General features: G+C 56.0%; 1 protein-coding gene across 6 annotated transcripts in view; it reads right to left on the bottom strand.

The window, feature by feature from the left end:
- The window catches only part of EBF4 (EBF transcription factor 4), a 55,368-nt gene extending 43,456 nt beyond the window's left edge, over positions 1-11,912 (bottom strand). For 2 of the 6 annotated variants that reach the window (XM_088789232.1, XM_074317446.2), the window contains exons 1-5: positions 11,488-11,912; positions 10,848-10,969; positions 877-1,033; positions 595-658; positions 361-416 (exon numbers count right to left, since the gene is read on the bottom strand). In XM_088789232.1, coding sequence (XP_088645358.1) covers positions 361-416; positions 595-658; positions 877-1,033; positions 10,848-10,969; positions 11,488-11,799 — 711 coding nt within the window. In that variant the 5' untranslated portion in view covers positions 11,800-11,912. The remainder of the gene's footprint in view (positions 1-360; positions 417-594; positions 659-876; positions 1,034-10,847; positions 10,970-11,487) is intronic. The other 4 variants (XM_074317445.2, XM_074317448.2, XM_074317449.2 and 1 more) reach the window with 4 other exon arrangements.
- Between the last annotated feature and the right edge of the window lie 104 nt (positions 11,913-12,016).

The following is a 12,016-nucleotide window of genomic DNA, read 5'->3' as shown; positions in this document are numbered from 1 at the left end:
TGAGGCTGGACTCCAGTTGAGACCCTACCCTGCCCTGTCCTGCTTCCCTCCCTCCCTTCTCCTGAGAGCCCCCTTTCTGCCTCCCCAATAAACCTCATGTACCTGAATCCCCATCTAGGCTGGGCTTCCAGGGACTGTGACCTAGGATAGGAGTCTTTGGAAAACATTGCCTTTTCCTAGACTAAGGGCAAGGACCATAATCTTCCTGCCGTAGGCTGGGGTGAGAACCGAGGGAGCCAGGCCAGTGGGGATGACGGCACCGGGAGGCAGGGGCAGGGACAGGGCTGCTCACTCAGACCCTCAGGAGCTGGGCTCCGAGAAGAGGGTGGGATGGCCTGAGCATGCTCTGGGTTGGCTCACCTGTTTGGACATGGAGTCAATCAGACGTACATAGAGGTCCTGTTCTGTCCGAAGTCCTAAGGGAAGGAAGGGGGAGAGGGCTTGCTGTACGGGAGCATCTGTGGCCTCTAATGACTGGACTGTACTCCATACCCTTCCTACCTGCAGCCAGGGGCCTCCTCAGCCCTGACAACAGGGCATTCATTATGTGTCACGTGGGGCTTTGGTGCCCAGTGGGCAGTGGGCTTCACTCACCATTGTTATACACCAGCCTGAGGCGGTAATGGATCCCATTGTTCGTCTTTTCAGCCCCAGGCTCCTGCAGGGCCAAGATGGGGAGGATGCTCTGACGTTCCCAGGGATCCTCCAGCTCCCCCGCCAACCCTCCTCCCTAGCCCTACCCTCTTTCCCTCCCTTCTATCCATCCACTCCCCTTTCTCCACTCCTCAACCATCTATCCATTGGAAGTGAGGTCCCTGAAGCCCTCCTGCCTCCTCTCCCCCATGCCCTGGCCAGCTGAGCCCACGAGCCTCTCACTCGGTCCTTTTCCACGAAGTCAATGAAGGCCGTGCGCTCCACCTCCACGGGCTGCCCCTGCCGGTCATACATGGCCAGCACGAAGTGGAAGAAGTTGGATTTCCTGAGGTTGGAGGGAGGCTGCTTCTCAAAATGTGCTCGTGCCAGGCCCACGCCACTGCGGAAGGAAAAGAGCTGGGAAACCACGGGAAGTACCTTGGAAGAGGAAGACCTCATCGTCTCTACCCAGGTAGGTGGGCTGGCCAGGACTTGGCTCTGACATGTCAAGAGTCTGGGCAAGGAATAAATTGGATGGGCCCAAACCACCCTTGCCAGGGCCCTGTCAGTTCCAGACAGAGACCTCTAAGCCCAGAGGTCACCCCAGCCTGCTCCCTTGGGAACAGGGGACACAGCAGGTCACAACGGAGGCGTCCCTCAAGGCTCTTCCCTGGGCCCCATATTTTGAAAGGTTGATCTCCAAAACCAAATGTATGAACAACCTATGTTGCTGACCAGAGGCTCCTGTGACAGCCCTTTAGGGCATCAAGGGGCAGCTGCGTGGTTCTGAAACAAATATCCACTGTATGTACCCCAGTCCACGGCTGTATACGTGAGCCTGCAGCACTGCCTGGGACATGACGATGTCCAGCAGACTCTCAGGGACACGAAACTGGCTAAGGGCCACTGGTTTGCACAGTCTGGATCCTGGGCTATGACTGAAGGCGGGGGATGCCCTCCCCAATTGTGGAGGTATATGCTTCCACACTTTGGGAAAGACAGCCACTGGCTCCCTTGGGCAGAAGGATCTTCTGGTCTGGCCTTGCCAAGGGCTTTCTCTGGCTCATCAGAAACCATTCCCAGAAGCAAGACCAGGGTGAGAGAAGGAGGAGAAGAACCAAAGCCCTATTCATCAAATACTTCTTGAACCCCAGAGATGTACCAAGCATTGGACACATGGCATCGACTGGGTGGGGCTGGAGTTAAATGCCCAGAAGGAGAGGGAAGACAGAGAGCTATAGCTCAAGACAAAGTGGTGGGTGCCCCCCAAAAGATGTTACTATAGGAAAAACTATAGAAGCAAAGGAAGAAAAAATGAATTCTTTCTGTGAGAGATGAGGGGAAGACTTCATGGAGGTGGTGGCTTTATCCCTGGTTCTTGAGGAATGAATAGGAGTTCAACAGATGCAAACAAGAGAACAGACCAAACAGCATAAGAAATAGGCTGTAGGTGTGAGGATTATTAGTATCACTGGACCACAGATTTCAAAAAGTGAAGTGAGGAGAGAAAAGGCTATATTAGAAGTGCTAGACTATGCAGGGACACAAAAAATACAGGTTAGACATTCTTTTCCAGGTCAAGGTCTTCCGAAGAGTGTTCCTTAGATCTCTCAGAGCTCCAGACCCTTCCTCTACAAAAGGGTGCTATGGCCACAGTTGCTAGAAAATATGGCTTCAGAGCATACATATATATATGTGGGGGGCCCTGGGACACCCTCCAGGAATGGACCCTGCTTGATCTGTCTCAGGCTGTGCTCCCCATGTGTGGTAGCCAGCCTCCAAGAGGGTTCCCTGTGATCCCCACCTCCTGGTATTCACCACACCTTGTGGCGATCCCTCACATCGTGAGGATTGGTCTGGGTGGCTGATAGAATGTGGCACAAGTGATAGCATGATATCCAATGTTAGGTCATAAAAGATATTATATCTTCTGCCTTGTTCCTTCTCTTGGATCAGCCACTCAGGGGGAAGCTGGCTGCTATGTTGTGAGGACACTCAAGCTGCCCTAGGGAAGGTCCACATGGAGAACAGAGGCCTCCTGCCAACAGCCAGAATTAACTCGAGGGAGCCACCCTGGAAGCCCATCCACCAGTCCCAGTTGTGCCTTCACATGACCACAGCCCTTGACTGCAGCCTCATAAGAAACCCTGAGCCAGAACCTCCCAGATATGCTGCTCCCTGATGTCTGACTCTCAGAAGCTGTGTGAGATGTTTGTAGTCTTATGTTGCTAAGTTTTGGGGTAATTTTTTTTTTATGTGGCAATAGACAAATAATAAACTATGCTTACTTGACTAGAGAGAGCTTTTGTTGAGGGGCGTGGTTTGGGAAACACAACTAAAAGGCCACCAGAAGGTTCTGAAGCCAGGCAGCACTTAGGTGCTGCAGCTGGGGGGAGTGCAGTGTGGTATTAAGTGAGAGGCCACTGCAGGGATGCAGAGGAGGGGGATAGTGGCACTGCCTTGAGAGCCATTTAGCCCAGAGTCTTACCACTGACATGCCACTGTGACAGTGTCTGCCATATTCATCACTAGTTTTTTCTTCATATAATTTAAAATCAACTGATTCTTGCTCAGCCTCATGTGAAGCCATAATATCTGGGATGTCATGGGCTTGAGAGGCTTTGTTGTGTTTTTGCTCATACAGATTACAGTGAATACATAAACCATGAAATGAAAATTGCTCCTCCTTCTGAAAGCCTGCTTGGGGGCCTCCGTGGTCTCTGTGAAATGCTGGTTTCAGAGGCAGCAGTGATGGGTCTTGTCCAGATCAAGATGAATGCGGTGGGGGGGGTGGGAGGGGCACCAATACCTTCTCTTTCCCAGGAAAGGTTTTTTCTACACTTGTTCCTTTCTCTAGAGACACCATCCTTCTCCCTTCATCCTCCACCCTTTCTCCCCCTTCCCCATTTCTCCTCCCCCTAAGGCTACAGTCCTTTCAAGTTCAGGCCTTGACCCTCCCATTTTCCATTTGCCCAGAGGCAGGGAAGTCTGAAGAGGGCTTTGATCACAGCAGGTCCCTGATTACTGTTGATGAATATGCTAATAAGGTGGCAACCTTGACTCCTCCCTCCTGCCCCCAGGACCACTTAGGGGTAGAGACGCTCCAGTGGTTAGGTTCCAGGACCACCTGGGAGGAGAGAAGGCCAGAAGGGGGTGGGCTTGTGGAGCTATCCCAGATCACTTGGCTCTTTATTCTGTCATCTAGCCCAGGAAAGGCACTGGAAAGCTTTCAGATAGCAGGGAGGGCGGGCGGGTACAGAGAAAGAAAAAGGTCTTAAGGGAGGAGGGGTGGATGCTGGGCAGTAACACAATCCCCTAAGCCATTCAAAATGCCCTTTCTACACAGACACGCTTGTACTTCCCAGGCCAACAGTAAATCAATGATGCTGGCCCCGAGCTTCCTCTCTCATCTATCCCTCTTGGCAAATATCAGTCAGTCCTTAGTCCTGGCTGCCTACTGGCTCCTGTCAGTCTCCTAAGGATTAGACCTGGGAAACCTGGCCTAAGCCCCAAACCAAGCTCCCTTCACAGGGCCCACCCTCCCCACAGGAGGGGGTTCCCAGGGAGAGAAGTTAGGTACCCCTGCTTGGGATTCGTGGACAGTGGTGCTGCCAGCTGGGGAATATGGAAGGGCTACACTGCCTCCTCACAGTGGGATCAGGCTAAGTTCCACTTCCCCTAAGACAGCCCAGCATCATCCTCTCTTCCCCGCCTTGGTTAGTGGGTCTGAGGCACAATCGGCCTCCTGGGCTGACACACACCCACACAAAGCAGCGGTACTGAAGTGGCTAGTGTACAGCTCTGAGACAGGATCACTGTCACAAACAACAGAATAATGTAACAGCCCCAGCCTCCTGCAGACCGGAAGACTGCAGAATGAACAAGTCCCCTGCTAGGGACACCCTGGGTTGCTCCTGGTCTGTAAATTTCTCTAGTTTACCCTGTTCATACTCCTGCCAGACACGTGAGAAGCTCAAGGTGAAGTAGGTTTTGCTTTGAAGGCATTCTAGTAATTCTCATGAGCAAGAGACAAAGATATAAGGATCAGCCCATCCTCGAGAGCACCAGAGGCTGGTCTGGACTATGCCTTGTTTCTCCTGGCCCCCCAGGCACCTCCACCCCCACTGTGCAGTAGGTGACCAGCCAACATCCTGAATGGAACTGCAAGCCCCAAAGGGAGAGGGGTGGGGAGGGGGAAGGAGAGACTTTTGCTTTTCTCCCCTTGGGAATAGCTGATGCTCTTGTAATGAGAAAACAAACCACGATTAAAGAACAGAAAGAAAGAAACACAGAGATACAGTCAAACGACTTGGAAAGTAGACATGGGATGCAGAGAGGTCTGAGAGCCCTGCTGGGCACACCCTGGGTGGTGATGCGTGAGACACAGGTGGGAGGTGGGGCCACGGTCTGCTTTCACAGTAGCTTAGAGACAGACTGATGTGGATGAAGCCCAATGTCTTGGATTCTGTGGTCTTCAAAGTGGGCTTGCCCAAGTCAACCACTGGAGTGTGGGGAGAAACTGCAAAGATGTCTATGGATATGAATCCTTTATCTAAAAGAAAGAAGGGAGGCAGGAGGAGAGCCCCTGATGTTACGAGAGGAAAGTCTTTTATTTGGGTTACCCCAGCAGCAGGACCCTCAAGGTCAAAGTTTATGTAGGAGGTGAGTCCAGGAAACACTGGTCTCGGGGTGGAGAGTGAGAGAGAGGAAAGGCAGCTTATAAAGGGCACATTATCGACAAGCTGCCACTGTGGGCAACAGCAGCTCCTTCCCACTGGGAGCTCTGGAAACAGCCTAGAATACATGCTTTGGAGTTATCCTAAGAGGGCTGCAGGAGGGAGCTGGGGTACTTATCCACCAACTCCAGTGAGTCCTTGGTTGAGGACTTCCGGCGGCACTTGTCACCTACTTCAGGCCTGGTGTGCAAGTGGGCAGAATAGGCTCTGGCAGCCTAGGAAAGCCTTAGGAAGCAGATGCTGGCAGGGGAAGCAGACCTTTTACTAAGGGATCAAGGGGGATATGGGTGAGGTACCAACTACCAGCCACCCAGAGGCTGTGGTGTGACGGAAGCCAGCCAAGCTACAGCCCAGGGGTCTGGGTGCATCTCGGCAGAGGTGCACAAGAACCGCCTCACCGGGTCCGTGTTCCTGGGGCCTATAATGGAGAAACATCTCGTTCACTTAGCATCATTAGTCCACAAAGTCTGCCACATAAGTGCCTTTTTCAGATAAATGCAGCTAAGTGATGAAAACAGCCACATTAACTACTTTTTGAAAGACTCCAAAATTACACATCTCCTGGCTTTCTTAAAAAGGCACTCTTTAAGTTGACTTTCTTATCAACTCCAGGGTGTTGAGGTGGTGGTTCATTTGCTTCTGCACTAAAGAACCCCGATGTGGGAGGAGAAAATGCTCATTTTCATATTTCCACCATGGCCCATTCACCCCTTCCCATCTTCTGTTCTGAAATAGCTCAAAGTTAAAGGCAACTGTGAAGGAGAAACTTTGGTTCGCACAGCTACTGTTTGGCAGGAGCACACCTGCCTTGTAGCAAGCACAGTGTGCATGGGTTTCCTAAGAACTGTGCTGGGAGTCCAGGTTCAGTCAACACCAAGGACAGCCTGACCTTCACAGCCTGGGCCATTCAGGTGACCTGTGCTCCAAGGTACAGGGGGGTGCATATGGGGACATGCTGGGGGCTGCTGAGTTGTCGGGCTGCGATGCGATTGCTGCCCCCCACCCCCACAGACACAGAGGTCCCTGGTGATCTCCTTTGTGAGGCTAAGCAGGATGCCCCAGGGCCCTTGTCACCGCAGCTGTTGGACCTTACCACAGCTGCTTAGTACAGACAACACCTCCCTTACAGTCTCTGCTGTACTCAGAAGGCTACTCCTGGCTCCTTACATCCTTGACTACACGCTTATTCTAAATATGAGCAATTTAAAATAAGCATACCAAACCCCTCAGGGGACAAGTGGCCGATGCTGGAGCTTTGGCCACTCCCCAGAGTCACCCTCAGGCCTCTGCCTCCCCCTACCCCCCACCTTACCTTCCTGACAGCCCAAGGTTCTGAGCAGTGCCCTGGCTTGGACCTGATTTGTCTTGGAGTCTGGGATCATGGGGAAATGGGGACAAGCCCTGAGGTCATCAGCAATGGTGGGAAGCTCCTTTTTGACTCCCCAGGAGGTAGAAGAAGTAAAAAGTGTATATCTCCTATTACCTCATCCCTTGTCTCAGATTTCCTAGTCTCTGCTAAATCCAGCTCTTCCTTTCCCATCCTGGCATGAATGCGTAAGAGCCCCCTTCTTTTTCACTTCATCCTCTCTTCCTCCTAGTGTTGAACTGGGCCCCACTCTCCCTGCAGGCATCCCCTGGGCCCTGGGACTGCTTGTAACCATCAAGCTGGGCCTGGCATTCCTGGTCCCAGCCAAGATCTATTGGCCTAACCCATCCCAGCCCGACATGCCCAGAGCCTGGCTGTGCCACAGACCAGGGACGATAAAAGCAGCAGCTCGCTAGGGCACACCCACCTTGACAATGCAGGCAGAGGAGGACCTGGTAGCTAGGGGCTGCTGTTCAGAACCTATGTCCAGAGGGGCCTGCTGGAAGGAGAGGAGGCTTTGGGGCTTGTTTCATATCCTCCTGCTACCACTGTCCCAGCAGCAGCTCTGCTCACCTGCTCCAGGAAACTGTTTCAGCCACCAAGGTCACAAACAAGGGAGAAAAAGACTGCCCACCCTGCTTCTCTAGGCCCACCCTCTCGCCACCCACCCACAGGCCTGCCTGCCAGGTCCCAGGCAGAGGATCGGCTATTAATTATTAAAGCAAACAAAAGCATTTCCTAGCAGGGAGGCTTGCCTGCAGCTGCTTACAGGAAAGACAGCCCCAGCTGGCTTCCCTTTCAGGGGCCTGCAAGTGCGCTGGAACCAGCTCAAGGGGGAGAGCTGGCCAGGGTCCTCCAGGGGTCTCCCCAGGCTGGGAATCACATCAGAATGAGAGGACAGCTGCTTCTGTGCTGAGCCCTCTCGCAAGAAGACATGGGTCTGAAGGGGAGTCCGGGGAAGGTGGGCTCAGGCTGGGATACGGGTCTCAGAGATAAAGTCCTGTTGGTACAGAGTAGGGACAGTCACGGCATTGGCTAGAGTCCTACGCAGAGTTCCCCACTGGGAAGACCTTGCAGCCCTCTGCACCAGACTTCCCTGTTACCCCCAGTGTGAGGGTATGCAGCCTACCCCTCATTTGCTCATAATTTTCCTTCCTCTTGGCAGAGCCTCCCTGGCAGGGCACGGTTCTTATGCTCTAGGCCTTCTCCTTCTGTAAAATCTTGGCATTGTATAGCTGGAGAGCAACAGCTGCTCCAGTACCTGGTTCCTGGGGTCAGGTAGACCCTGGAGACCACCAACGTGGAAAAGGGAGCCCAACAGAAAGGGATCTGGGAACCTTCTAACCTGCACTCCTGCTTCCTTCAGCAGACACACATTGTCCCCCTTCTGACGTCCCAAGCCTGTCCTCATGCTGTGGACACAAGGATGAACAAGCCACCATCCTTGCTCTAAAGGAAGGCATAGGATGGCAGGGCAAGGAAGCCCGGGCCAGGTAGGGCACAGCTAACTTAGGCAGCACCAAGAACCATTTCCCTGGGCTGGGTGAGAGGGCACAGATAAAGTGCTGGGTGGGGTGGCTTTGAGGCTGTAAGACTTTATTTGGTGGGTGTGTGGGTACTGGAGGCAGGGGAATTGTTTCAAGGAACATTGCTGAACGCCATGTATCATACAGAGGCTGAAAGAAAGTTTGGTGTCAGATTGTGATGGGCCTTGAACGCTGACTATCTGGGAAGAAGTGCAGGTCACTGAAATTTTTAATTATGAGAGGACATGTTCAGAGAAAAAGTCTTTGGAAATATTGCTTTGGTCCCCTCTTTAGGGCAGATGATTTTGGGGGAGTGGTGAGAAGCTGGGGCTGCGCCAGTGGGCTAGGAGCCTGAGGTGGGAAACGGAGGTAGGTTAACTAACCTTCAGCCAGGGAGGACAGTGCTGGAGGGCCAGGGTGTGTCACTGTTAACAGTTGGCTATGGGCACTGAGATCAGGAGTAGGACACAGAGGGAACATTCAGAACTCTTGACAACCAGGTGGCTATGTGGCAAAGGTGGGGAGAGCATCTAAGACAACAGTCAGAGCCCAAGCAGCCTTGCGGGGATGCTCCTGGGTAAGTTTCTCAGAGATGAGAGGGACAGGAACCAGGTACAGGCTGATGACGGAGGGAGCGATGGGAAAGGAAGTTTTGTTGTTGCTGTGTTAGGATGGGAAGGCCTGAGCAGATGACTGCCCAAGGATCTAGATACAAAGGGGAGAGATGCCCGGCTACCTCAGGAAGAATGAAGAGAAAGGATCAGTCTGCTCCCCTCTGGAAGGAAGTGGCCCAGAGTCAACCAGATGTGGAGGTGGTGAGGGGGGGATCCCAGTCTGTGTTCTAAGACAAAGAAGTCTCTAGACTTGGAGATAAGCAGCCCAGACCTGAAGAAATGCCCCTTTTCAAATTGGGGAAGCCATCTGAGTCCCAGCGGGGTGGCCCTGGGGACCCAGATTGGGCTCCCCAACACCAGTCAAGATCCCCATGTGCACACAACACTGCTGGTGGCCTGATGCCTTGGAAGAGCCTCATCTGCGCACTTCCTCCACCCACACAGGGTACAAGGGCACTGCCTCCTTCACATCTGCTTCCCCTTCATCAAACCTGCTTTCTGGGGCTGTGACAGAGGAGAGGGCCAGAGAGAAATAGGAACCGTAAACCCCGGAGGCCCCAGTGAAACTCCCCATCCACTATTACAGGGAGCGCTCATCACATGACTGGTGGTGGAGAAAAAATTGGGCCCCATTAAAACTGACCATCTCAAGTTAAATAAAAACAAAACAAAAAACAGAACCAACAGAAAAACAGGCAAGATACAGAATTCTACGCATAGCGCAGGAAAAAACACGTCAATGACAAGAAAGATGGGAAGGAAATACACTAAAATGTTCACAGTAGTTGTATTAGAGAGGTAGGACTTCGTTTTCTGTTTTCCAGTTTTCTGGAATATAGTTATATCAGGAGTAAAACCATGTGAATTAATTCATAGGCAAGACTCTTTTTTTTCCTCAAGAGATGTGCCCCAGAGAGGGCCCCCCAGTGCTCCTTCCTGACAGTCCTGAAAGGACAGGAGTGCAGAATCACTGGTTCAGTTTGTGTATGAAACAAGGTGGGTGCCTGTTAAGAGGTGAGGTTGGGCTGGACTGTGAGTGGTGTTCTCTGGACAGGACTGGGGATGTGAATGTGTGGCCTGTGTGCCAACCCCCTCTCAGAATCCCTTCAGGCTGCTGGACAAGCAGCTGCTCAGAACTCTGGCAAGCCAGGCTTTCACATGCTCCAGCTGTCTGCAGAGGCAGAGGTAGCACCTCCCTAGTGCCCCTCTCCCTGCTCACAACTGGAGGTACAAAAAGCTGGGGGTCCAGGTGTTGTTGGGGCAGGTAAACAAATCTTTAAACTTCCTTTCTAAATCCTGGAGTTCACCTCCTCACCCCACCCCGCACCTACTCCTGCAGAGGAGTCAGAGGAGATGGGCGTGGGTGCTGGGTTCCCAGGGACACCCTGCCTCCCGCAGGACCCACCAGAAAAACACCTTGAGAGGCGGCCCTGCCCCATTCCCAGAACCAGTCATTCCAGCCAAACCGACTGCCCACCTCATCTTTTCCCCACTCTTCAGCTCCCAGCCGCTTCTCCAGCCCGGCACACCCATCCTCCAACTCTGAGGGGCGTGGGAAAGCAGAAAGGGGCTGGGTCTCATGCCTTTCCTGGTAGAGAGCCGCGGAATTGGACCAGGAGAGGCACTGAGACTGCCCAGGAGGGAGGGGTTGGCCATTCCTTGACGGCTGGTGGCTGTGGGGCATGGGTGAGGGACAGCGGGCAACTGGATACCTCTTCCTCTAGAGTCGTGGACGGGTCGGTCAACGACAGTCAGAAGTCAGCGCCGGGACAGCCCGGAGTGGAGGCAGAAGCCCCGCCCCGGCCCGCCGGGAGGAAGCACAGGCGCTCGGGGTAGGGTGGGCGGGAGAGCTTGCCGGGACTGTCCAGAATTAGGACTCCCTCCAGCCCTCGCCCCAGCAGCTCAGCAAGCTGAGTGAAGGCGGCGTGGAGCCGTCCAACCAGAGCGCGCAGGGTCGCGTCCGAGCACCTACCTCTGCGCCGCGGTGCTGGCGTCCAGGATGCCCGCGCCCTGCATCCAGGAGCGCACCGAGCCCAGGCCGGCAGGCAGCAGCGGCTCCTCCTTCAGGTTCAGCCCGCCGCGGGGCAGAGCGTCCTGCGCAGGGAACATGAGAGCGCGCAGTGGGTGGGCGCCCCCACCGCCGGGGATCCGCTCCCGCTGAGGCTGCGGGTGTCTCAGCTCCTCCGGACCCGACGGCACTCGGCGCCTCTAACAGCGCAGCGCAGCGCAGCGCGGAGTCCCCGCGACTCAGTGCGCACTAGCTTCTGGGGCGCTCCCTCGGAGAAAGCGGGTCCTCGAGCGCGGGCGCTGTCCCCTCCCCTCCCGGGGCGCGGGGCGGGGAGATGGAGGGATTCCCCCGCGGCCTGAGCGCCGGCGGGCGGGCTGCGAGCGGGGCGGGGAGGGCGAGAGCGCAGCCGGCACCCGGTCCGCGCGGAGACGCCCCAGAGGCGCGCTCTGGCGGCTGCCCAGGGCCGCGGTCGTCGGGGTGGGGTGGGGGGGCGAGCGCCCCGGGAGCTGCCTCGGGCGAGGAGGGGGCGCCGGCTGCCCGCCCTTTCCCCCTCGCCGCCCCCACCTCCCGCCCGCCCGCGGCGCCGGCGCGGGGCGCTGATTACCATCCGGGAGGCGGAGGCTGCGGGCGCGGAGCTTGGCGGCGGCGGCGGCGACAGCGGCGGCAGCGGAGGCAGGAGCAGCAGCAGCCGCGCGTCCCGGGGAAAGGCTGGGGAAGCGCCGGGCCAGCAGACGCCGCCGCCGCCAGCGCCCCGCGTGCCCCGGCGCCCTGGCCCTGCCGCAGCCCCGGGCGGCAGCACCTGGAGCAGCAGCAGCAGCAGCCCGGCCGACTCCCCCCGGGGCCCGGTTCCCGTGCCGCCCCGCCGCGGCCGCCGCCGACCTCCGCTCCCCGGGGCCTGGCCGCGGGCCCGGGCCATCCCGCCGCCGCCGCCGCCACCGCTCCCGGGGGAGCGGGAGCCGAAGGGAGGGAGCGCGGGCGGGAGGAGGGATGGCGGGAGCGGGCGGGCCCAGGGGACGGGGGGCCGGGGGAGGCGGGGGCGGGGCGGCGCGGCCGGCCGAGGGGCGGCCAGGGACGTGACATCATCGGGGGAGGAGCGGCCGGGCCCGGGCCGCCGCGGCGGGGCGGACCCTGGC

This window comes from Rhinolophus sinicus, chromosome 13, assembly GCF_057876585.1.
Source record: "Rhinolophus sinicus isolate RSI-liver-muscle chromosome 13, RSI-T2T, whole genome shotgun sequence".
NCBI classification, from domain to species: domain Eukaryota; kingdom Metazoa; phylum Chordata; class Mammalia; order Chiroptera; family Rhinolophidae; genus Rhinolophus; species Rhinolophus sinicus.
This window is presented reverse-complemented; position numbering and strand designations above follow the sequence as displayed.